This window comes from Branchiostoma lanceolatum, chromosome 9 (assembly GCF_035083965.1).
Source record: "Branchiostoma lanceolatum isolate klBraLanc5 chromosome 9, klBraLanc5.hap2, whole genome shotgun sequence".
Taxonomy (NCBI): Eukaryota; Metazoa; Chordata; class Leptocardii; order Amphioxiformes; family Branchiostomatidae; genus Branchiostoma; species Branchiostoma lanceolatum.
In genome coordinates, this window is record NC_089730.1 from 19,386,742 (window position 1) to 19,412,018 (window position 25,277).

The 25,277-nt window shown below is 44.5% G+C and overlaps 2 protein-coding genes and 1 long non-coding RNA gene across 3 annotated transcripts in view; all 3 read right to left on the reverse strand.

Moving 5' to 3' along the window:
* The window catches only part of LOC136442653 (leukocyte elastase inhibitor-like), a 3,832-nt gene extending 3,740 nt beyond the window's left edge, over positions 1–92 (reverse strand). Inside the window, exon 1 of the mRNA XM_066439598.1 lies at positions 1–92. This exon is cut by the window's left edge and continues 60 nt beyond it. Within this exon, the coding sequence (XP_066295695.1) occupies positions 1–92 (92 nt within the window).
* An 851-nt stretch (positions 93–943) lies between these two features.
* On the reverse strand, positions 944–2,000 carry LOC136442754 (uncharacterized). Its single transcript, XR_010757041.1, has 3 exons — positions 1,889–2,000; positions 1,541–1,597; positions 944–1,174 (listed from the first exon to the last, which is right to left on the reverse strand). It is a non-coding gene; the product is annotated as an uncharacterized lncRNA (long non-coding RNA).
* Positions 2,001–2,437: 437 nt separating this feature from the next.
* Positions 2,438–24,035, reverse strand: LOC136442654 (uncharacterized). Its single transcript, XM_066439599.1, has 13 exons — positions 23,609–24,035; positions 8,583–8,725; positions 7,682–7,791; positions 7,304–7,417; positions 6,752–6,856; positions 5,867–6,217; positions 5,260–5,394; positions 4,839–4,951; positions 4,673–4,697; positions 4,313–4,418; positions 3,678–3,831; positions 2,994–3,336; positions 2,438–2,529 (listed from the first exon to the last, which is right to left on the reverse strand). Exons 1-13 carry the CDS (start codon positions 23,768–23,770, stop codon positions 2,438–2,440), a joined length of 1,953 nt encoding a protein of 650 aa, XP_066295696.1. The 5' UTR covers positions 23,771–24,035.
* Positions 24,036–25,277: the final 1,242 nt, after the last annotated feature.

The following is a 25,277-nucleotide window of genomic DNA, read 5'->3' on the forward strand; positions in this document are numbered from 1 at the left end:
CCGGAAGTGGAAATGACGTCATCGATGGCAGAGAAGGTCAAGTGTAAGTCCTCTTCGTTTTGGAAGTAGTGAAACCTCAGAACTTTCTCCATCTGGTACCTTTAAGACGAAGTATACATCAATTTTGTGTTCATTTCAGGCGATTCTTAAACCTCTTCACATTCTGAGTTACTCAATGGTCAATTTACAACGTTGCCAGTACTAATAAGGTAGTTCACGATTCCAAGTACGCATATATCTAGTCAGATATCATGTTATGGTGGGTAATATATGTCAAAGGTGAGGGCCCCGGAGGCATAAGCAACCCGTCTGGACATTGCTATGGAAATCGAGACAATGCCCGAGACGAGAACTGTTTACAAGCCAGGAGACTTTACCTTTGACCTTGCGCATGCGCACTCAGAATTGTGAACGACATCAGTAAGCCAGGTACCTTGTGTTGCCCCGGGCTCCTATATAAGTCATGGCCATGGCTGCGGAGATACTGAGCGGAGAGAAGACGATGTTCCCGCTCGTGCTGTCACACAGCCGCCGGAACAGACCCAGGGCGAATGCGCTGTTCGCCTCCACAAGCGAGCTGATGCCGGATTTCGTCTCCCACAATGTTGTTACACCTGTAATATAACAAATGGAGATTACTGAGGGGTGAGAAGACGATGTTCCCGTCCGTGCTGTCACACAGCCGCCGGAACAGGCCCAGGGCGAACGCGCTGTTCGCCTCCACAAGCGAGCTGATGCCGGATTTCGTCTCCCACAATGTTGTCACACCTGTAATATAGCAAATGGAGATAGTGAGCGGGGAGAAGACGATGTTCCCGTCCGTGCTGTCACACAGCCGCCGGAACAGGCCCAGGGCGAACGCTCTGTTCGCCTCCACAAGCGAGCTGATGCCGGATTTCGTCTCCCACAATGTTGTCACACCTGTAATATAGTAAATGGAGATACTGAGCGGGGAGAAGACGATGTTCCCGTCCGTGCTGTCACACAGCCACCGGAACAGGCCCAGGGCGAACGCGCTGTTCGCCTCCACAAGCGAGCTGATGCCGGACTTCGTCTCCCACAATGTTGTCACACCTGTAATATAGCAAATGGAGATTACTGAGCGGGGAGAAGACGATGTTCGCCTCCACAAGCGAGCTGATGCCGGACTTCGTCTCCCACAACGTCGTCACACCTGTATTGTAACGATTTGTGCGAATCCTCTGATATCATACATGTGGCATCTGTTCTGAATAAAGCAATTTAAAGAAGTCATATCAAATCCTATCCTCTCTTCTCTTATCACATAATTTCATATCATATCATATCATATCATATCATGTATCATATCATGTTTGCCCGATACCACGGCACTATTAACCTGCCCTGTTGACCACCTCTGCACTATGGGCACCTAGCTGGCCATTATGGTCACTTTAGCATGATCCCCTTGGTTGTTTTGCCATTGACCTAAGGATGAATAATGCTGTTTATAAGTTCATTGTAGGGTCACTATAGACAGGTTTCACCGTAACCCGTTTATTTACACCATAGTACTCACCTGAAGAAGCGGCCACCGTCCTCTGTCTGCCTCGTAACTTTGCGGGTGGTTTTCGACCTAAAGATGAGGAATATAAGTCAAATTGATACCATCGATGACTTTTATACACACACACAAACGCGCGCGCACACACACACACTTTAACACACACACACACACACACACACACACACACACACACACACACACACACACACACACACACACACACACACAAATACCACACATTCACAAACACACAGGCACATGCAGACACACACGTATATGAATTCATATGCATATACACGTATTCATATATACATAGATTTCTATCTGTTAAGTCTTAGTGCAAAAATTGGTTTTCTTTACCATTTTTGATCTTTTTCTTGCCTCCTCTATTCGTCCGCCCGTCAGCTGTATTCAAACATTTATCGTTAGTTCATGAAATGATAATTGGCTAGGGTTGAAGTCAATTGGAACCATTCTCATACGCAACGCCTCGCCCACGGTCTACACAATATATATACATATATATATACATATGTATACCTTGGGAGGCTCTGCTAAACCGCGCTGACTATTCTGTGCTTATGATAATATTCTCTAACCAGCTGTCAGCTAGTCAGAGAATCGGCTTTACCTTGAGAAAACATTCTGGCGATTCTATGATTGGCTGACAGCTGGTTAGAGGCCACGCCCACAAAAGTGGAAACCTCAGCCCGTTTTAGCAGAGCCTCCCCAAGCCAAGGTATACCGTATAGGCCACGGGCGAGGCTCTGCGTAATTACGTAAGAGAATGATTGCAACTAGAATTTGCGTAAGAGAAGGATGAGAACTAGAATGCATAAGATGAAATGAAATTACACGTTGACATTGCTTGCTAGGGGTTCCCGGTGACGTTGGGAGCTAACTTTTGTCTTAAGAGGACAAGATGTAAATCGTACTTCTGGATTGCAATTTGATAATGGGAGACGTCACCGTTGTCCTTCGACTGCCAGCCTTCGATGTACCTATTGTTTCAGCAAACAGGACACGATAGAAAGACAAATATCAATAAAGATGATTAATGAATAGTTCAAACAAACAAACAAACAAACAAATAAATAGAAAGTATTTCAGTATGCATTTGCCTCTACGAGGGGCACAAACTTTATAACCAAACCTACATGTATATCACAAAGGTACATCGAAGTCTACAGATTTGTCATACATCGATGAAATGTTCTGTCACAGTCTGCTTAAAAAGCCCAGAAAATCAATCACAATCGTATTACAACGTTAACGGCGTCGAAAGGCATACATTTTTTACACTAAGGAATTTGGGTAGCCGTGGTGACTCCGGAAGTGCTTTTTGCTTGTACAGTATCTTAGATAAGGCCATTAAGGGCTGCTATATGAATATACAAGCAAAAACACCAATCCAAAGTCGCCACGGCTAGGATTCGGGCAGACACAAAGGTTCAATATACCGCACCCACTGATGAACCGCCCTCCAGGTTCGCACTGTCGGCTTCGTGGGTCCTGCTGACGTCTTGTTTGCTTCCTTCAGTTGGTTCATTTTTGTCTTCTATCATTCCTTCCTCGTCGTCCTCGACGCCTTCATCCCGCAGTCTGTCGTTCCTGACGGCAGGTGGGGCTGTTGTTGTCTGGGGTGGAGGCTGTGTTGTGGGAGGGTCGGTGGTGGAAGTGGTGGTGGGGAAAACAGTGGTGGGTGGAGGAGGGGTCGGTGGAGCGCCGGTTGTGCGGAAGGTGGTGGTTTCAGGTTGGATGGTGGGCACGATTTCCTCTCGGTATTCTTCGTGGGAGGCAGCCTCGTGCTTTTGGAGAATAAGAAATATGTCACAGAAGTTTTAATTTGCAAGTTCGTGCCCGAAGGCTAGTTGTTAGTACGTCGTAGACTTGGGAAACATGCATGTGGTAGAGACATAGGAAAGCGTACATGTGACAAGGACAGTGATTGACATTACTGTGAATTTCCCGCTAATTCGGACCATGCACTTTCCTGCCTATTCAACTTTGGAACCAGGCCAAGCCAATTTTCCCATCTCGGCAATCCTACCACTTTACAATATTTAAATAACTGCAAGCACTCATCAAGACAAATAACCAAACCAAATAAATAAACAAACAAACAAACAAACAAACAAAGATGCCCTACCCGCCGCGCGTACTCCACCCACTGCATACAGTACCGCCGCACGTACTCCAGACCCTGCCGGATGTGCTCCTCGTACAGACTCGCCATGATCTCCTGACTACAGCCGGACGTGAACAGGATCGCTCCGTAACATCTGTACAGCCCGCTCTGAGCTCTGTGGTAGGCAGCAAGTACAACATTTCACTGGCTTTCTGTATAAAAATACTGTATAGTAACGGCACGTATTAGTGGCACGGTTGCCTTGTGGTTAAAGTTGTCGACTCAGAGCCGGGAGGTGCTGAGTTCGAATAACTGACAGGCCCCGATGTTGTGCCCTTTAAACTGGTGTAAAGGCACAATTGCCACACTAAATGAGGTGTAAATGAGGACCTAGCTTCGAAACGGCTGGAGACGTCCCCAGGATTGAACGTCCCCAGCAAAACCTTGTGAGTGAGTGAGTACATGAATTGATGGATGGATGGTTGATGGATGGATGAATGAATGGATGGATGGATGGATGGATGGATGGTGGATGGATGGATGAATGAATGAATGAATGTATGGACGAGGGAATCGTTCAAGTCCAAACGAAATATCTAACAACTTACAATGTACTAATCCTGGCTTTGGCGACAGAAACCTAGACAGTTATCTACCTGCAGTACTCCTGGGGGTCGTTCTGAACGTTCCGCGCTGACGTCATCTGAAAGTCGTCGAAACACTTGCTGACGCCAGTCTGGAACGTCCGCCTGCAGCGGCGGTCTGGCGGGAAACCAAAGGTACACGTCATAAGAGGGCAATAGAGCTTGTTGAACAAAACTAAATACCACAATGGAAAATTAGTGACATATTTTTCCATACAGCAGCAGCAGATCTAGCTCACAGCTAAACTCGTCCTGACCTACGCCTCGGTTGGCCTTGCTTAAACTAGAACAGTAGAGGTTCTTTAGTACCGAACTGACATGTTACGCCATGGGCATTAGAAGATTTACAGGTGATAAGTCCCAGATACGTACCTGGGTCCTCCCTACAGCGGCACACCTCGCACCCGGAATCGTCTTGATCTAGACCCCAGTCAGACTATAAGGGGTGGGCTCTTTAGTGCCGAACTGATAAGTAGAAGGTTCACCGGTGACGTTTCAGACACGTCTACGTACCTGGGTCCTCCCTACAGCGACAGACCTCGCACCCGGACTCGTCCTGGTCTAGACCCCAGTCGCAGTGCATCCACTCACAGTCGGGCGGCCCGCAGGCCGGCCTCTGCGCCTGCGCAGCCCGGAACGCTGAGGCATGGTCTGCTGTAGAACAGCAACGGGCAACGGTGCGTTAGCATTATTTTCTGATGGTGTTTGTGTGTGTGTGTGTGTGTGTGTGTGTGTGTGTGTGTGTGTGTGTGTGTGTGTGTGTGTGTGTTAGAATTTTTGATGGTGTTTGTGTGTGTGTGTTAGAATTTTTGATTGTGTTTGTTTGTGTGTGTGTGTGTATCTTAATGAGCGTGTGTGCCTGTGTATCTACGCCGCCAAATGCTACCGTTCTAGACAAACCACTTTACGCTTCATAGATATATGCCAATTCTATGAGTTATAATCTGACCCTGACTGACCTCTGCCGGGCGGCACGCACTCACAGACCTCACAGTCGTAGTCGTCTGTCCGGTAACCATGGGGACAGTCCAGGTCACAGGTCAGCCCCTCACAGGTGGGCAGCCGCCGGGACAGGCTGTTCTGTTCTACAGGGACTGCAGATGACACAATGGTCACTGGGATTTTCTTATTTCCATTTTGTCTAACGCTTACAAATCTGTTGTCTGTTAGACAGGTAGCATAAAGGTTTATAGAATAACATGACAAATTCCTGTTTTTCCGGCAAACTACTGCAATATTGTTAAATGTTTTACCGAAAGAACAACTACGAACTTGTGGAATCGTGGAATTTGGTCCTACGAGGTCAGTGACATCGTCTACTTTGCAGTCAATGGGAACGAATGTTCAACAGAAAAAATTGTCAATAAAAAAAAAAAGAAACAACCAATAAGAATGAATCCCATTGAGCTATATCTACAATGTACACGATCAGATAATGAAAAACCTTTATAGATGTAGATCACTGCATTGCCTATTGATTATAATTGAGTTGACTGATCATAATCGATACCTTTACTTATAGCACAATATGTATAATAAAATTACAGTAACATATAGTTAGAATACCTTCATCTTTACACTCGCATATCTCACAGCCGTAGTCGTCCTCCCTGTAGCCTCCCACACAGGTTAGTGAACAGTCCAGGTCCTGGCAGCCGTACCCAGAACTTTCCGGACCGTCCTCTACTCTGTAGAACATGTAGCCGCTGCCTAGCGCGTTTTCATCTTCATCTAGGATCTCTATTCTCCGTTCTGTCGTTGTTTGTGGAGGGACTGTCGTTGGCGCCATGGTTATCGTTGTGGCTATTGTTGTTGTTGTTGTTGTTGGTTCTGGTGTGGTTGGGAGGACGGTTGTTGTTGGTGGCACCGTTGTAGTCGTTGTTGTAGGAATGGGCACTGTAGTTGTTGGTACGAACGCTAGGAGGCGTATTCAGACAAAACGTTAGGTGGGTGTCAAGCAAAGGCCATTGCAAGACTGAATGTTCAAAAAATCTACGCATGCGTAGGTCTAGAACCAGATACGATCGCCGAGATAGTAACAAGCCTAGCAATGAAAAATAAGTAAATGATGGGTGTGTTTAAGGGTGACACAAATATCACTGAAACGTTAATTTAACCGTGATGATAAAAGATATGGTTTTCATGTATGCTTGAAAAGCTAAAGCTTAAGGGTGGGTGAAACAATATGCAAATGGTAACTTACGAGTCGGCGTCGTCAAAGACGGGGAACAGTCGTCACCTATAAATATAAGGTATAGTTGTAAAGATTAAAGCATTTCATGATCATCCGATCATCGTTCCTATATACACACTTTTGAGTTAACGTCGAAGTTGAACTGTATAATCTTATTTTACTAACTCGGTTTGAGTCTGATCGTTATTACAGTTAACAGAAAATAACATTTCATAAGTACAATTAGTACATGAAGACTATGAAGAAAAGTGTCTGACCGTTATGTGGAGTGTTGGTGAGCCGGTTGTACGGTATCACACACACGGTGTACAGCTTCTGGTCCAGCCGCTTACGCATGTCGGTCGGTAGGGTGGGTTTTCTACCTGCGAAAGATTCGAAGAGATTTCACATAACCGAAATTAGCCAGAAAAAAACTACGATAAATCATTTGTTGATCATAACGTCAACGATTCGACGAAAGTATTTCTGAAAGGCTTCAGAAAAAAAGTTGTATTTCCGGTTTCAGTCCTGAAATAACTATTAGGGTCGGTAGGTACATGTAGGTATTCCCTTATTCTTAAGTAATCCAAAGCCCCCATAGGTTAACAGTGTTTCAAATACAGGAAGTCTAGATCTGTTCTGAATTTCATCACTCAAAGTCAAATGTCAGATCGAACATTTTATGTCCCTTGCTATGCCTAGAAAAAGGCTCGGGTCTGCAGGTTTTAGCTAGAGTCGGTCAGGTAACCAGAGACGCAACAATTCTTTTCTTTGTGGAAAGGAAGATAGCACATCTCAATACTTATGCTTTCTTTTGCCAGTTTACGTACTGAGTATCCATGCGAGGTTCATGTTGCGTCGGCAGGTCCCGTCCGAGTTCCGCACCAGACAGTTATACAGCAGCGCGTAGTTTTCGTAGTCTGTGTCCAGGATCCACAGGTCACCTGAACAAGAGAGAAAAAGACGACAGGTTACCAGACACCCCTGACCCATTGCCCGTGACGTCATGGCACAACCTGCGTCAAGATGGTTATGTCTTCATCCGTGATTGCGAATAGAAGAAAAAAAAATTATGCTTTATTTCCCCCCTAGCAGCATTCTTTGAAAATGCAGCCATACAGACGTATAGAGGCCTTGAGAAAGCCGTACTGTGTTAGTGTTAGATACTTTTATATCGCCCTCTGAATGGTGGTAACACTTATTCTTACCTTCGTCGAACGGGTAGTTGAAGCCGGCGAACTTGTAGGTCATTTTGGCGGGAGGGTCGTAACTCGTGCTCATCAGACGACCCGGGATCATCAGCTGGCACCGGCCGTCACTATGGAAACGGCATGTCAGTTAGAAAATATAATCAACGCTAAGTCGTATATTTCAAGATGGTATTGTTTTTAGTCCAGTGTGATAGACAGAGAGGACATGATATGCAATCATTGGATTAATGAGACTTTATGGAAAACTATAAAAAATACTACAAAACTCCTTGATTTCATTGGTTCTGAACTAAGAACTTTATTATCCTGGTACATGTACTTTAGCGGCAAAAGCACATGCAGTTTCTTTGAGCTCCGCACTGAGTCGCTAAAAACTAAGACAGTTAAGCTTGCACGAAATAGTCTTGCATGGAATGTAACGTTACATTTTGACATTTAGATTTCAATGACCAGGGGTTGATCCGGCGAAAGAGCTTGTATTTCTTCAACCTTAAAATAGTGCTATCGAAAAACGAATGAATGGGAGGATGAATCAAATATTCAAACTTTATTTGTAAATCAAAATAGCAGCACATCTGACAAGGTGCACAATGTAAACAGTGCTGAATTGCGTTGACTTTTTAAATAGTAGATTAAAAAGCGAAACAGAATTTCATCAACGAAACTAAGCAAGATCTATATAAATGAAAGTGAGAGTAAGTGAGTGTGTGAGTAAATGAGTGAGTGCGTGAGTGTGTGAGTGAGTGAGGAGTGAGTGAGTGTGTGAGTGGAGTGCGTGAGTGACAGTGTGTGAGTAAGTGTGTGAGTGAGTGAACGAATGAAAGTGTGTGAGTGAGTGTGTGAGTGAGTGAGTGAGTGAGTGAGTCAGTCAGTGAGTGCAATGATATCATTTACTTACATTTTCCCGAAGTACGAGACGGAGGCGTCCCTGCCGTTGGGCCTGACGTCGAACACAAAAGCGCCCCCTTCCGACACCAGGTCGGGATGGCCGCGGAACGAGTGATGTCTGACCCGGGCGATCTCGTACCACTTTCCGCCGAACTGCAGGGACAGAGGAAACAAGAAATCGAAGACTTTTTATTTATTAGTGTGAATTTCTTACTTATTCTGTCATACATTTTCCTGCCAGCCTTCGGGACCAACTTCGGACATGGCCAAGTCAACCTTTCCATCCTGCTAGTCTCTTGTTACAAGGCTCTCCACGCAAACAGAGGTTCGGCTCCGGCTGTTTTTTTACGTGATTTTATGCGTTTTCATCAGAGGTTTATGGCTTGGCGACATAAAGAAAACGGGACAAAATAAAAAGACCGGTAAAATCACATAAGAACACGTCAAAAACAGCCGGAGCAAACCTCTGCTTGGAGAGTACTATTACAATTCTCCGTCTCACATCCTGTCACTCTAGAATATTCAACTAACGTCGGACACACACCTGGACGAATAACCAAACACACAGACCGAAAATATTGCCTCCGTTTTTTTGGAGGCTATTAATTTTATGAAATATTGAATAGCATTATACTAAGTATTTCGATCCCACTACTTCGCCATATATGGATGAAATTCAGAGAATCCGTGGGCCGGAGTTCGGTCATATGATCGACCCCAACTCGGACATGTTTTAAGGGATTGCATATACGTTCGTCATTTCGGATGACGATGCAAAACTGGTACCCGCATATACCGCGTACAACTAGTGCCTTACTAGATTAAATCCATGAGATACCTGAAGAGGTCTGGAATAATTACAAGAGAAATCAGTCATTCACAATTTCTGACCATTCTCCCACGACAAGTTTTGCATTGCTGTACCTCATTGTATCTTAATCAACAAAACTTTAACCAAAGGTGATTCACGAAATCCACGTAGTTCACGTGGCCTCGCCTTGACACAAGTCAATAAAGTTTGGCAGACGTGGCTGGTCGTGAAAATGTTTTGAACTTTAGCTATATTTAGTAACGGTGGTGAGCAAAGATCACTCTTTATAAGAACAGAAATAGAATCCATGATCCTGATGCCGTCTGGACAAAATTAGGAGCATTTGGCATAAACGTTTGGCTGTGAAAATGTTTTGAAATTTTGTTCCGTTTACGCTATATTTAGTAACAACTATGAACAGCAACGTGACCACTTACAGTTCAAACAGCTTCATCTATAACGTTATGTATCAAAGACCATTTTATGGGACGGAAATTGAAATATAGACCAGATTTAGCCACGACAATAACCCAGTCGCGCCCCTGTCTTCTGTGGCTCGCTAATAAAATTAGATTGAAGTTGACAAAGACAAATACAGGTACAGTAACAAATGACACACATCATTTGGGTTTGGTAGTCCAGGATAGAATATGAAGTTTATAATTTAAAGCAGCGTCATGTATGGAATGGTGAATTGTATATTAAAGTGTCCCCTCAGGTGTACTGAAAAGCAATGTTTGAGCAAATATTTGGCAGAGGCAGAAATCTGGCTTTACACCGAGACACAACTTGCTCGAACACTAATATCCAAGCAGATCTATCGGTGCAAATGGCAATATCCAACTCAGGCAGGAAAAAGCAGTTGCCAGTTGCAGCATTTCAGTTCACGTTGTTTTAATTTCGCGGTAGGGAGAAAATAAAGTGTTCGCGGTGGTTTTGAGTTGGCGTTTGAGACAATAGTAGACAAGGGGGTGGGAGGGCAAAAAACATCGCGGTGGTTTTAAGTTGTGGCGAAGAGCTTACCGAGGAAACCGCGAACATAAAAACATCGCGAACATTTCTGCATTAACAATTCTGTCATTGCCACCGCTATATCTGCTTGAAGATTACTCAAACGCTGACTCGGTGTTGCCCGGGTCCAGCCAATGTAAATGTTAGACTTTCTACGTGTGTTTCTTTCTTTCTACTATCAGAAGAACTTTTAGGGGAGCTTGATTCATGATGACTTCGCCCTCCTTATCAGCAGTTTAAACTCCGTTTTGTTTGGGAACAGCTTCCTACGAAAGTAAACTTCACCTCCCCCTCCCTGACCACAGGGAACACACCGGGACACTTCACGGTCTAAAAATGACTCCAGTTACGTTTGTGTAGGTTAGGCCATGTTGATGTGATTATATGGATGACATCCGCGTGTGCATCAATTTTCGTCCATTTCCACACAAAAAAAAGTTTTCTACCATACTGTAAGTCGTGAAAAGCAGCTATAAATTGAGCAAATATATGCCGTAAATTACAAAAAGATATTTCTGAAAACGGATACTAATGTCTAGAATGCCAAACTCAAAGAGGTAGATGTGAAAAACCAAAAATGAAGAATCCATTCTTTGGTATACCATTCTCTGTCTGTTAAGTCATTTCTTCAACCTTCCTGACCACGTGGATTTCATAATGAAGGCAACCTTTTATTTTTAAAACTTTTTTTTATTCGCACGCTCGCATCGCATCATGACCAGAGGATGTCATCCATATAATCAAATCAACATGGCCTCAGGCATCCAGGAATGAATGGTAAAGATTTGCATCGATCTATCGATCTGTGGCGTCGGGGTGGCGCCGTGGCAGGGTGTTTGGCCCCAGAACCTAGAGGTACTACTATACTGGGTTCGAATCCGGGGCTCCCTGATTTGTCCCGTTGACGTTGTGGCCTTAGAAAATGCACTTTACACGACTTTCCTCACTTCACTTAGGTAAAAATGAGTATCTAGCTTCGGTTAGGGACGTCCCTTGGATAGGACGTTAAACGGAGGACCCGTACGTGTTTGAAGAGAGCCATTCCTCGAGCACGTAAAAGAACCCACCACACTTATCGAAAGAAGTAAGGGCCCTTCTCGGTGTGAGTGGATCAAACAAATCTGTCCGGGTATGCAGCTTGTACTATTCAGTACAAACCTGGTGTGTAACGCCTTGAGGCGGTTTACCGGGTATGCAATACAAACAATAGACGGTTCAGATGCCGTCACGTCCGGCATCCTTCTCCGGCGATCAAAAGTAACTGACTGTTTACATTCAGAATCTTCTGGGAAATGGAACGATGGGCTGCCTGTAGTTGCTCGGGTCCGGCCAATGTAAATGTTAGGAACGCCTCCGCGGTCATTGTGCCAGACGACATTCTGCCGCGGGACGGTCGCGGTTGTCATGGAAACGTGCTACATCTGGCGGGGGTGTCCGGGGCAGGGTGACGGATGTGTTCTAGTTTCGGCGGACTGACACAATTTCTGTCGTCAGGTCACCCTGCTGGGCGTGTGCCATGTTTGGGATGTGGAATCCCAGGCACGTTTTACGTAAAGATAGACGATACAAGCTTTATACCTGTGTTGGTGGCTTTTTGTTTAGAGTCCAAATATGTGTGTCAAACCTTAAGGGTTATCTGAAAATTAGGGCAATGCGACTTGGTGAAATAAATAAAGGGAAGTGTACTCGCGGGCACGTTTCGCACAGAGATAGATGATCCTGTTGAATACAAAAGTGGTGCCTGCGTTGTGGATAGATTGTCTGATGGAAGCCAAGTGTATGTACGTCCCAGGATTACCTGAAAACCAAGTGAAGAGTTCTCGGTGTTTTTTTTCTTCTATTCTAGTCTTTCTTTGGCGTTTTTCTCACCTACCCATTGGCACGTTTTTCACGAGTTGAAGGACGTTGGAAAAATACTAAAATAGAAACAACGACGAAACCCAGCCTTACATCTGCTTGGGGAAACTCTTCCTTGGATGTGCGCCATGTTTGGTATGTGGAGTCTCAGGCACGTTCCACACAAAGATAAATGATGCAAGCTTGATACCTGCGTTGGTGGCTTTTTGTCAAACTTAACGGAAAATTAGGGCAATACGACCTGGTGAGACCAAGGATAGATAAGGTTTGTTTTCGTACGAGTCTTATTGGAGTTTTTGCGTCTTCCAAGTGGCGCGTTATTTCTTGCTTCACAGCTCACCGCTTAAGGACATTAGAAAAATATTTGAAAAGGCATACAACGAGAAACCTTAACCTGACATCTGCTTGGAGATACACTTTGTTGGGTATGTGCCATCCGTGTTTGGGATGCGGAGCCATAGTCACGTTCCACACAAAGATAGATGGTACTGCGTTGGTGACTATTTGTCCCGCGTACACATATGCATATGTGTGTCAAACTACAGTAATGTCAAACCTAGAGGTCCTAGAGTTATCTGAAAATTAGGGCGATACGATCAGTTGACATTAATAATGCGAAGTGAGGTTTCCTCGGTTTGTTACCATACGTTTCCTGTAGGCTGGCCTTTTGAGCGTCGTCACAGTGGCACGTTTTTTCTCGCTTTACAGCTCACTACATACAGCGACAAAACCTCAACCTTACATCTGCTCGGAGATAACGTTACACTTTGTTGAGTGTGTGCCATGTTGGGGACTCAGCCCAGGCACGTTTCGCTTAAAGATAGATGGCACAAGGTTGATACCTGCGTAGGTGGCTTTTGGTCAAGAGTCCAAAAATGTGTGTCAAACCTTAAGGGTTATCTGAAAATTAGAGCAATGCGACTTGGTGGCATAAATAAAGGTAAGTGTACTCGCGGGCACGTTTCGCACAGAGATAGATGATCCTGTTGAATACAAAAGCGGTGCCTGTGTTGTGGATAGATTTTCTGGAGGCCAAGAACGTGTATGTACGGCACAGGACTATATGAGAACTAAGTGAAGAAGAGAGTCCTCGGTATGTTTTTCTATTAATATTTTTGTCTTTCTTGAACGTTTTTCTGGCATACCTATCGGTACGTTTTTCACAACTTGAAGGACGTTAGAAGGACGTTAGAAAATATAAAAAGACATACAACGACAAACCTCAGCCTTACATCTGCTCGGGGATACCATAGGCGAGTGCCATGTTCCAGATGTGTACTCGCGGGCACGTTTTAGAGAAAGAAAGATTATACTGTTGAATACAAGCGTCGATGGCAATTTAGACTAGTGACAGAAAATGTGTGTCAAACCCAGTGTTACCTGGAAATCGGGTCAACACGAAGTGGTGAAATACTGAAAGACGAGATTAAAACCCGGTGTCGCCTCACAGAGTATGAACTGAACTGAAATAGATAAGGTGAAGCGAAGTGAAGAGTCCTCGGTTTGTTTTTGCTCGTTTCTTAGCGTTTCCTCGCCTTTCCGTGACACAGTTTTCTCGCATTACAGCTCTCCACTTAACTTTAAAAGACGTTTAAAGAAACGCCCAAATAGACGTAACACAGCATACTGCATCCTTACGTCTGCTTGGATACGTATTTTGTCGGGTGTACGCCACATTTGTGTGATGGAATCGCCAGAAAGTTATATATGGTGTTGTTAAAGGGACGTAAGAGTTCTGCCTTTAGGCCTCTTGGTATATTCCCAAAGCAGATGTAAAGTCTTCATCTGTTTTTTGCTTTTCTTTGCGGTATTTTCTACGTCTTTCTAGTAGAACGTCTTTTCAACTAGGACCGACCCGCCAACTAGGGCAAGTTGTCTGATGAAGTGTGTGTTCGGGGTTGCATGAAAAGCAGGCCAATACGACCTGATGAAATAAATAAGGCGAAGTGAAGGATGTGGAGTTTCCTAGGTTTGTTTTCGTACGTTTCTTGCCGGAGTTTGGGGTGTCTTTTCTATGGCACGTTTTTCCTCGCTTCACAGCTCACCAGTTGAAAGACGTATTAAAAAACAACGCCACAAAAAGCGCTCAACAAGGGTCATCCTTACATCTGCTTGGAGATAGATTTTTCGGGTGTACGCCATGTTTCTGACATGAAGTAACTGACACAATGCAGAAAAAGATGAATACAACGGCGTTGTTGAACGGAAATAAGAGTCTTGCCTTCAGGTCTCCGTACAGGTCTTCTGGTCCAAACCACAAGCATAGTGAAGTTAGTTTCCTTCGCTAAGACGGTTGCTAAATATGTTTTCATCAGCGTAACACGATAACTTGAGAAGGCCTGAGTGGATTGTCTTGATATGTGGTATGTGGGAGGGTTCCGAGAAATGGGTAGGTGGCCCCTTGTTTTTGTCCTTGTTGCGATATTTGGAAGTTGCTCTTGCTGAATACCACAGCACCAAGGGCTTCCAACACAGCGCCCATGAAGTTGAAATTGAGTCTTTAAACCTGAAACGACTAGTCTTGATTTGGTGTTTTGAATTCCTGAAGATCCTCCTTTCCTGTCTATGACATTAACGATGGAGTTATCCTTGTAGCATCTTTTATATGCGATCTTTACGTGGATTCTTTAGTACTACAGACATTAGCCAGGTTGAGAGGCCAAGGCCTGTCAAAAACAGCTTTAGGAGCTTCACACGAAGGGTCACGGCGCGATGGCCTGTTGGGGTGAAGGTGGGAGGGAGCACCGGAGACTAGCCCGCCCCCACATAGCCTACCCTACTGCGCGGTGACACCTGCACAGGAAACCGTCAACTCTTAAAGACCACTTTCTCTGATCCTTGTCCCGCTCCCTGGGGTAGTGAAAGTAGAAACTTGCACATTCTTGTGGGATCAAGAGCTTCGATGTAATGGCCTTGGTACTATGCAGCTAATATTGTTAATGGTTCTGGTTTATTGGGACACATTGCACTAAGTTGACGTGAAGACTGTGCCAAGAAAAATTATTGCAGCCTCCGTTGCAGACCCCCTTCGGCTGTTTTTTTTAAAAGTTTTTTTTGTAAGTTACCGTTTTCTTATTACATTTCTTTTCTTATTACGGGCCAAGTGGGAGCCTGCGCTCTTTCAGCTTCTAAAAAGGAAATGGGATTAAGGAGGCCTTTCAGAGAGGCTATTACTATAAACGTCTTTGCGCAAAGGTTATTCACATTCATCCCTCTCAACCGGCCGTAATAAAAAAAAAAGATGTAGTAAGAAATCGGTAAAAAGAAAGTAGTCAAAGGGAGTCTGCAACGGAGCCTGGATGCATGTCGAAGGACGCCGTACTGTCAATGCAAGATGTCCAGGTAGTTTGTACCTATTACAAATGCTATCAGATATATCCATGCCCGGAAGGCCGAATTCCTTCATGTCACCATGTCACCATGTTATCGTTTAATATAGCGGAGTTCATTGACCCCAAAATTCAAGATGGCGGCCAATGTTCGAATTCAATAAGTACGAACGGTTCTATTAGGAACATATCATGATTCTGATATAGAACCCACTGCCGGTGCTAATGTATGCATATGGTTAGAGTTTGATAGTATGTATTCTATTACATATAGCCTTATACCCTTACATAGTGATTAGTGATAAAACATGGCGGTCATCTTCAATGGCAAGTGTTCTTTTTCCCTACCTTCTTTTTTCATAAATCCTGAATGAAAGTCATCAAACGTTCATGCTTGAAGTTCTTCCTGCTGTATCTTATAGATAAAATACCTTGCCTTTAACGCACTCAGTGGCCTCTCCGTCAAATTTACTGCATGTATTGTGGAAGGGATGTGTATTCCGCATTGCTCCCCTCCCAAACCCAACCTCAATGTCACATTCATCTCCATATAACGTTACATTTTGTATCCTGAATGAAACGTCGTTCGGCATACATTCAATATTAGATTGTTTGCTGTCAGTAAGCATAATGTTTTAAAGATAACAAACCCCCGTACTGCCTCTCTGTTAAATGTAGTACATGTGTTGTAGTGTAATGAACATGTATTCTGTAATGCCCCCCTCCCCACCGTGGCCGACCTCAATGTCACCTTGCATCAGTCAGGAGAAGGACCCGACCTGTGCTGAATTTAGCGTGAAGGTCACGGCTGCTGGGCGACCTCGTACAAGTGTAACATGGACCTGCCTCTTTATTATAAACTTCAGATGTGCCGCCCCAAGGGACAGTAGTGATGTATTATCACAATCTTACAGGTGGGCTAAGGTTTGGACAGCACCTACTATATCAAAGATATCACTTCCCCCACGGGACATTCTTACAGGTATTTGGATACTTGGCTACTTTGTTTCCTCCATTAGCTATCATATATGTAACACGTTAGCTATAAGGTGGGTAGGTACGATTATTATGAGCTGCTCAGAAAGTGCAGTATCGGCAAAACGATAGCTGTGTATAAAACTGACTTTGTTTCCAAACCAATTTGCTGTCTAACATTTACATTCACCTCATTTACTTATCAATTCATAGTTTTTGGTTGAATACGGCTGTTGGCCTACAGCTCCTACTCAGTCACTGTCACCGAAAGGTGGTGGATGCTACCTAAACGTCTGGTCGTTTACACAATCTATCCCGTTGCCTGAGTAACTGTTATCTTGTGCGTAATTATTATAACTGCTTTTTTTCGAAGTCAATAACAATTAAAGAGTAACTTGCTAGAAAAAGATACACTGCTAAAATGTAAATCGTGCAAACAAGAAATCGCCCATGTCTTATCACAGAGTAAACGGACACCGTCGGACCTTTGTCATAATGCAACAGTATCTGTTGTTGACAATTTAGGTACCTATCCATATCCATCAGTTTCAATGGAAAATAAAGTTGTTATATCAGGTGGCCAGTATCAATAGTTGTGAACATTAGGCCCACTCGGCACTCCTACGCGTGTACGACATAGGTGTATTTTTATCCAGTAAAGTTGTCGGAATCAAAGAGCACGTTACTCTCTCAGATTGCCGCATCTGTTCTCACTCTTCCTCAGACCGTGCCGGAACCGAGACACAAACAGGATCGCCCCGGACCTGAACTCACCAGATGAAGCGGTGAAATTACCCTTCCTGACATTCAAGGTTACATATTTCATCAACTTATTTATTTCTTCTTTCAAACAGCACGTGTAGTGAGTTGTCATGTTGGTTTTCACGATTTTACCATGTGTTTCTGGTCTGCGTGAGTCACACGGTTCTGAACGGTGCCGTGTGCCCCCAATCCCGGTACCTGTCAGTGTTTCAACCCGACAACCGTCAGAATTTAGCGCCAAAATCCAAGTCAGGTGCGAAGTTCTGCCCCGGCCTGAAGATACGATCAACAAAAGTAGCGGAATAATTGAGAACAGATCGCCGAGGCGACAAAAGTACATACCTTGGTAATAGAGTTGCACTAACCTCGCCTAGTACAAAGTGCTGTGGTCGTTAAAGGTTTAAGATAAAAAGTAGAAATAAGCCCAACCAGTTGTGGAATTCTTATAAGCACACTGTTGGATCCCCTGTGGAATTCCGATGGAGAAATGATATTTCACAAACTGCGAAACATAAGTCAGACTCGCTTATTTGGGATACGGAAGGACAGATATGAACGTAGATAGTGAGATTCAGAGATCATAAGACTACTTATAAAAACACATAAAAGAAAGGTATATGTATACATGCAGGTAATAAGTAGATACGAAGATCACAAGGGTACGAAACTACAGAAAGTGCCAAGCAGAGAAAATGCACATAGATCAAGTCTAAGGCTATGGACATCTCGAAAAACATGTGGGCGGGGGAAGTTCTCCATTTGCAGACAATTTATAGCTTTCATGGTTAATTTAAAATGTGAAGCTCAAGTATTTTTAAGTACCTGTTCCTGGCCAATTTAGCTCTAGATTGTATCATATATTATATTATATAATATCATATCATATCATATCATATTACATCATATCATATATATCTTTGGAGAATCATTCCAGTTGCTTGCTTCATTTCGTATCACGCAGTATTCTACAAGGATGTCTAACCTTCATCGACGTGTCTTTTAGTTTTCGCTTTTCAAGTCCCTAGCCTCTTAAGTATTTTTCTGTTGCTGTTCCTGGTCAGGTTAGCTATGTGTTTAGAAAATTCATCCAGCTGCTTGCTTTCCTTTGTATTACGCAGTGTTGTATGGATGTCTGGGTGTCTAACATTCATCGACGTGACTGTGTTTTTGAGTTTTCGCTTTTTAAGTTAAGTTAGTCCCTAGCCCATTACAGATCTTCAGGTGCTCCGACGTTCTAAGCCCCGCCTGTGACCTCGGGTACCCCTACGCACAGTCCTTGTATCAGAGATGTTATCATGAGAGTAGCGGTGGACATTGGGCCGGATTATAGATCATTATAGACTGACATTTTGGACAAATTAGCTGTAGTGAGTGTCCAGCGGGAGTCCCTAGCCCATTACAGATCTTCAGCGGTGGGTGCCCCGACGTCCTAAGCCCCGCCTGTGGCCTCGGGTGCCCCTAGGAGCAGTCCTTGTATCGGAGCATTGAGAGAGAGTAGCGGGGAACTTTGGGCCGGATTATAGGCTGACATTTGGACGAATTCAAATAGCTGTAATGAGTATCCAGCGGGAGTCCCTAGCCCTTTACAAGTCTTCAGCGGTAGGTGCCCCGACGTTCTAAGCCCCGCCTGTGATCTCGGGTACCCCTACGCGCAGTCCTTGTATCAGAGATGTGATCATGAGAGTAGCGGGGAACTTTTGCCTGGATTATAGGCTGACATTTTGGACAAATTAGCGATCATTAGCTGTAGTGAATATCCAGCGGGAGTCCGTAGCCCTTTACAAGTCTTCAGCGGTAGGTACCCCGAGGTCCTAAGCCCCGCCTGTGACCTCGGGTACCCCTTCGGCCAGTCCTTGGATCGGATATGTGAGAGAGTAGAGGGGGACTTTGGTAGGACTTTGGGCCGGATTATAGGCTGGCATTTTGGACAAATTAGCTGTAGTGAGTATCCAGCGGGAGTCCCTAGCCCTTTACAAGTCTTCAGCGGTAGGTGCCCCCGATGTCCTAAGCCCCGTCTGTGACCTCGGGTACCCTTACGCGCAGTCCTTGTATCAGAGATTTGAGAGAGAGTAGCGGGGGACTTTGGGCCGGATCATAGGCTAACATTTTGGACAAATTAGCTAGAGTGAGTATCCAGGGCCTAGGGAAGGGCCGTGTGGTTTATATCAGGGCTTTACTGTGGCCTCCCCTGCGCTGTAGCTGATCTGCCATCATGACCAGGGCAGGGATGGGGCGGCGGTTATACATCACAATATACACAAAAGTCTAGTTAAGTAAAGTCAGGTGTTTTGCGCAACAACTGTAACATGTGCAATGTAAGGTAAAGATTTGTATAGGACTACTGACTAGTTACATTAGTCAAGTACAATCTACTCGTGGATTGAACATCTGACGAAGGTTGGAGTGTCCAGCCGAAAATTTATGGTTAGGTCAACTCCTTGTGTTGGATTATAGTTTAAAATTTCCAATATCTACTCGTAGATTCTTGACTTCAGTATTGATTCAGTGTACAGTGTACAATATAAAGGACTACTGGCTAGTTACACTAGTCTAATAAAATCTATGCAACAATATTGATAGAAGACAATGAGAGAGAGAGAGAGAGAGAGAGAGAGAGAGAGAGAGTGAAAGAGAGAGAGAGTAGGCGTTACAAACTCCAGCAGAGACTGTACAAGTCTATAGTCTCGTCCCGTACTATACAGTAGAATATGTAAATTGGTTTCCAATAATTGTGGTTAATTGATAGCAATTGCCATACGCTGTATCTTGTACAATAAAGTTATTATAATGTTGATGTTGGGGTGAATGGGTACGGTGTAATACATACTGGGTAGTTGATATCACCACCCCCTCCGAGCATCTGCTTGGAGGTACTGGCTGGAATTGAGCCATTTCATTCCACTCTATCACAATGGACACACAGAAGCAGAGGACCTAGACAGCCCGATATGTGGGCCTGAGTAAGGGAGCCAAAAACTTCGTCTTGAAGAATGTAGTCATTTTGTCCCACGGTATCTAAGGAAGCAAAGAGCCCAGACATCCCAATGTGCATTAAAAAGGAGCCAAATGTTTCGTCTGTTCGTCTTGAAGAATTGAGTCATTTTATGCCACGGTATCTCAATGGCCACACAGAAGCAAAGAGTTTAGGCAGCCCAATACGCAGTATAGCTAGGATGGCAAAATTTTAAATGGTCATTTTGAAAGAATAGAGTCAATGCATCCATATATCTCAGTGGCTACACACTGAGAGGCAAAGGGCGTAGACAGCCCCAAATGTAGTATCTCAGTGCACAGTGCCTACACAGAAGCAAATGCCTTAGAGTCGGCCTAGACATCCCAATATGTGACATAGTAAGGGAGCTAAATTCTTTGTCTGTTCTTGTTGAACAATTGAGTCATTCTATCCCACAGTTCCGGTATCACAGTGACCACACAGAAGGAATGGTAGAGCAAGGGAGCCAAACGTTTCGCTGGTTCTTTTTAAAGAACAGCGTCAATTCATCGCACAGTGTCTATATCTCAGTAGCCAGACACTGAGAGGCAAATGACGTAGACAACCCAAAATGTAGTAGAGTAAGGGAGCCAAAACTTTCGTTGTTTCATTTCGAATTTTCATCCCACGGCATCCGAGTCAGTGCACAGTGGCGACAAGGAAGCAAATGTCATAGAGTCGGCCGAGACATCCCAATATGCAAGGGAGCTAAATTCTTTGTCTGTTCTTCTTGAACAATTGAGTCATTTCATCCCACAGTTCCAGTATCATAGAGGCCACACAGAAGCCCAATATGTAGTAGCGCTGGGGAGCCAAAACTTTCCTTGGTCCTTTTTGAAGAATAGACTGATTCAATTCATCCCACGGTATCTATAGCTCAGTGGCAACACACTGAGAAGCAAAAGACGTAGACAGTCCAAAATGTAGTACGGGGGCCAAATTCTTCGACTGTTCTTCAATCTTGAAAGAATTCAGTCTTTTCATTCCACGTCTTACAGTCACCGCACAGAAGAAAGGGATCCAGTCCTTGACAGCCCAATATGTAGAAGAGCTAGGGAGCCAAAAATGTCGTTGTTTCTTGTTGAAGACCTGAGTCATTTCACCCACAGTGTTGGCATGTCAAAACACAGCTTGGGAGCCAAAACCTTCGCCTGTTCTTGAAGAATTGAGTCTTTTCATCCCACGGTGTCTCAGTAGACACAAAGTAAAAGTGTACATGTCATAAACAACCAGACATACAATACAGTTAGTCAAAACATTTGTATCTCTTAGAGAATTGAGCCATTTTATCCCATGTTGTCTCAATGACCACACAGACGACAAGGACTTAGACAGCCCAACCTTTCATAGATCTAAGGAGCCTAAACTTTCGTTTGTTTGTCTCTAAGAATGACTCATCATCTCACAGCATCTTCCAGAGTCTTAAAGTTCAACCTTTGCTAAAAGAAACACAACCTTTATGACCTCACAGAACATGCCATCCATGTTTAACACTAAAGCGTAACCTTTATTGTGTTAAACACCGACGTGATTCCTTTTCGTCGAGACATCCTTATAAATAAACCGTGATTAAAACCCACTCTTTGGGTGACATCCAAGTGGAACAAACGCATCTTCCTACGCCGTCTGTGAAGAAACGGACACATCGAACATCGCACCCCATAAATAACACGTGAATCGGAAGGACCCTTGGCACAAAAACGTCTTGCCCTAATTTCGTGTAAATGCCGAATAGGCGAACTCTCTAGCTTCTACCTGGCTCCACAGATGACTGGAAAAATACAGTAGAAATTGGCCAAATAGAGTGAATAGCATGCTAAAGAAGTCGGCTACCCTCTCTCCGTATACGGAGAGAGGGTCCAATATGCCATCCTCTTTTCAGAGTGGCAAACTGTACCCCTATAGCAGACTACAAGTCTAGAGATACTCTTGCATGTTTTTCTGTCTATTTGGCAAATTTCTACTCTTACTCTTTTTAACTCTGGAGCCTGGTAGAGGCTACGAACTGTCTACACATATACTAAGGGAGGCTCTCCACGTCACGTTCGTAACGCCTCTTCACCTAAATCCGCAGGGTAACATATCATATATCAAAGAATGTCTAGACGTTAGAAACTCCTCCAATGATTGTAAAATCCCATATCATCCCATACTATACTATACTACACCATATTGTATAAGATAGATTGATTAGCCTAACAGTATGTTATCTTATAATGTGCCAGAGGATGCTGTACTTTGTACCTTGTACAATTGTTGTGCAATAAAGTTATTCTTATTCTATAACCGGGATTGGGGAAAACGGGGTACTACGATTTCGGGTTATATGCCAGTTGCAGTATCAGTGTAAATGCCGAATAGGCGAATTCTCTAAACACATGCCGAGAGAGGCTCTTTACTTCATGTACGTAACGCTACTTCACCTAAATCCGCAGGGTACATATAACCGGGATTTGGGAAAACGGGGTATATAGAGATATGTCCTAGATGCAGTATCAATGTAAAAGCCAAATAGGCGAACTCTCTACGCATATACTAAGGGAGTACTTGTGTAAGGATGCTCTCCACTCCCCTAGTTCGTAATTACGATCTTCAAGTGGACTGATACACCAACTCACTTGTGTAAAAGTGTATCGACTTAATAACGTAACGATCTTCAAGTAGACCAATAAATCCAACACGTAAAAGAGCCACTGTCTTAAGTATCACATTTACGACAATAAGCTTCATTTTAAGACCATTCCCCTGCCTCCTACCCTTTGTCGCCTCCCCCCAATAACTGGTACCAGCTAGCTGCATGTTAGTTCTAAGGCCTGCGTCCCTCTCTCTAATGCGGACTGCAAATTTCATTATTGTACGTCTGTGTGGCCCGTAAGATGAAGAGCCAGGGGGAGAGACTTGTGGGCCTCGCGCCAAGGCCGGTCCCGGAGGGCCGCTTTACCGATTTATGAGAGTAAACTAAGACAGAGAAGTTATGCCGTACATCCTGACAACGGGAATCTAAGCTTACGTAACCGCGGGCGAGCTTGTATCACTAACAGGCGCATCTTAGTTCGGTAAGGTGGTAGTAGGGAGGCCCTGGTGTCTAGTCAGGTTTCCGCGAGGTTGACAGAAAGGTGCGAGTGACTGTCGATGGCCTTTCACCCTGCCGTGTCAAACCTACACCGAAGTTACGCCGTGAGAGCACGTCCAATCTGGGAGGGGATTAAAAGGTCTCTCTAGCTGCCCGAACGGGCTTTATCAGTTCGAGGTGGGGTCTAATCGAGGCCGAACAAGTGGAAGAACAACAGCAGCCCTACCTTGGCGAGGTTGAAGTCCTCCTGAACGGGGATCTTGTCCACGATGCACATTCTCCGGCGCACCTTCCTGGCTCCCCCCGCCCGGAGGTAGCCCTGGGCCGGGACGCCGAGCGACATCAACGCGGCGAGACACAGCAGACGATGTAACGACCCGGCAGACATTTCAGTAGCCGTGTACGCGATCAGCTAGCCTGGATAACACCCGAAACCGCGCGCGTACAAAGTGGAATCAGACGCCTGCCGCTCTCCTCCGTTTCGCGTGTAATTTTCAGGCTATTTACGACGAGATCCTTAGGAAGCCGTGATTCGCTGTTGGTAGGCGGAGCTTCGTCACCAAGGGCAACCACAAACTTTTCCCGCGCAAACACGCTCGCGGCAGAGAGAGAGGCGAATTTTTACGACTGTTTTAAGCGCTGTCGCGCAGACAAAATAAACAAGTACCGGAGGGCGCGGAAAGTTTTTGAAAGTTTTCCAAAAGAAAGGCCGGTGTGCTGTGTGCCACGCGCCGCGGGCGACGATTATTTTGAAGACCTTACAGTCGAGGAAAAGGTCGCGCCATTCACAACAAGCGGCCGACACTCCCCCGCCCGACTGGATTTGTAATAAAGAACGAGAGATTTATGGGTAGGCCGAACCGGTTGGATTCTGTGGCAAACATCCTCTAGCCCCTACCAGGCCCCGCGGATAGCTGGGAAAATAGTAGAAATTCGCCAAATAGAGTAAATAGTATGCTAAGGGAGTCGCTACGGAGAAAGGGTCCAAACTTTACTTCAGTTTTTTCTTTCTTTTGGATGTTTGGAAGCGGACAAAAGTTGATGCGCGCGGGGATGTTATCCACATAATGAAGTCAGTGTGGCCTGAACTGAACGACTTGAAATAAATTTCCAACTTACTTTTTACACATGGCAAACAATTACTTGCACCAAAACATCATATGGTTGCAAACTTTTTGTTGTTGTTGGAAACGGAAGAAAGTTGATGCGCGCGGGGATGTCATCCACATAATGAAGGCAGTATGGCCTAGTATAAACTGAACGACTTGCTCCAGTTTCCGCCCACCAGCCGGACAGGTGGCCTCCCTGCCTTAGGCCGGGTCTAGGGGTGTCGACGGCCGCACTGACTCCATTGTATGGACGACATCCGCACACGTAACAATTTTCATCTGTTTCCAAAACAAAACTTTGCGACCATACTGTATATTAACTACTGTAGATGCAGAAATCTTCGCGGTGGTTTTATGTTTGCGGTTTTCGCGGTAAGCTCATTGCCGAGAACGTACAAACACCGTGAACATTTTCCGCCGGTGTTCTTGTAGCGCTACTATTGTTTCAAAGGCGAACTCAAAACCACCGCGAACACTCCATTTTCTGCCTACCGCGAAATTAAAACCACACGAACTAAATAACATTTGCACTATTGTACCAAGAAGCTACAAAATGACCAAATATATGCCGTAAATTGCCAAAGAAATAGATATCGGAAAAGGGATCCTAATGTTGTACAATGCCTATTTTTCAAAAGTAATTTTCTGCCATGTGTATCAGCTAAGCTGAAAAGCCCTGGGCGAAGTCTTCCAGAGTCGAAGAAGAAGATATGAAAGAGCAAACATATAGAATCTATTGTGTGGTAAACCATGTTCTGTGTGTTCAGTGATTGGTTCAGCCAAGGT

Bases quoted from the DNA above. Each gene is read 5' to 3' on its own strand.
- LOC136442654 (XM_066439599.1), bottom strand. From the start codon at position 23,770: ATGTCTGCCGGGTCGTTACATCGTCTGCTGTGTCTCGCCGCGTTGATG. The intron at 7,418-7,681 runs GTAAGAATAAGT...TCTCTTGTTCAG, and splicing joins CAACTACCCGTTCGACGAAG to GTGACCTGTGGATCCTGGAC. The intron at 6,857-7,303 runs GTACGTAAACTG...AATCTTTCGCAG, and splicing joins GAACCTCGCATGGATACTCA to GTAGAAAACCCACCCTACCG.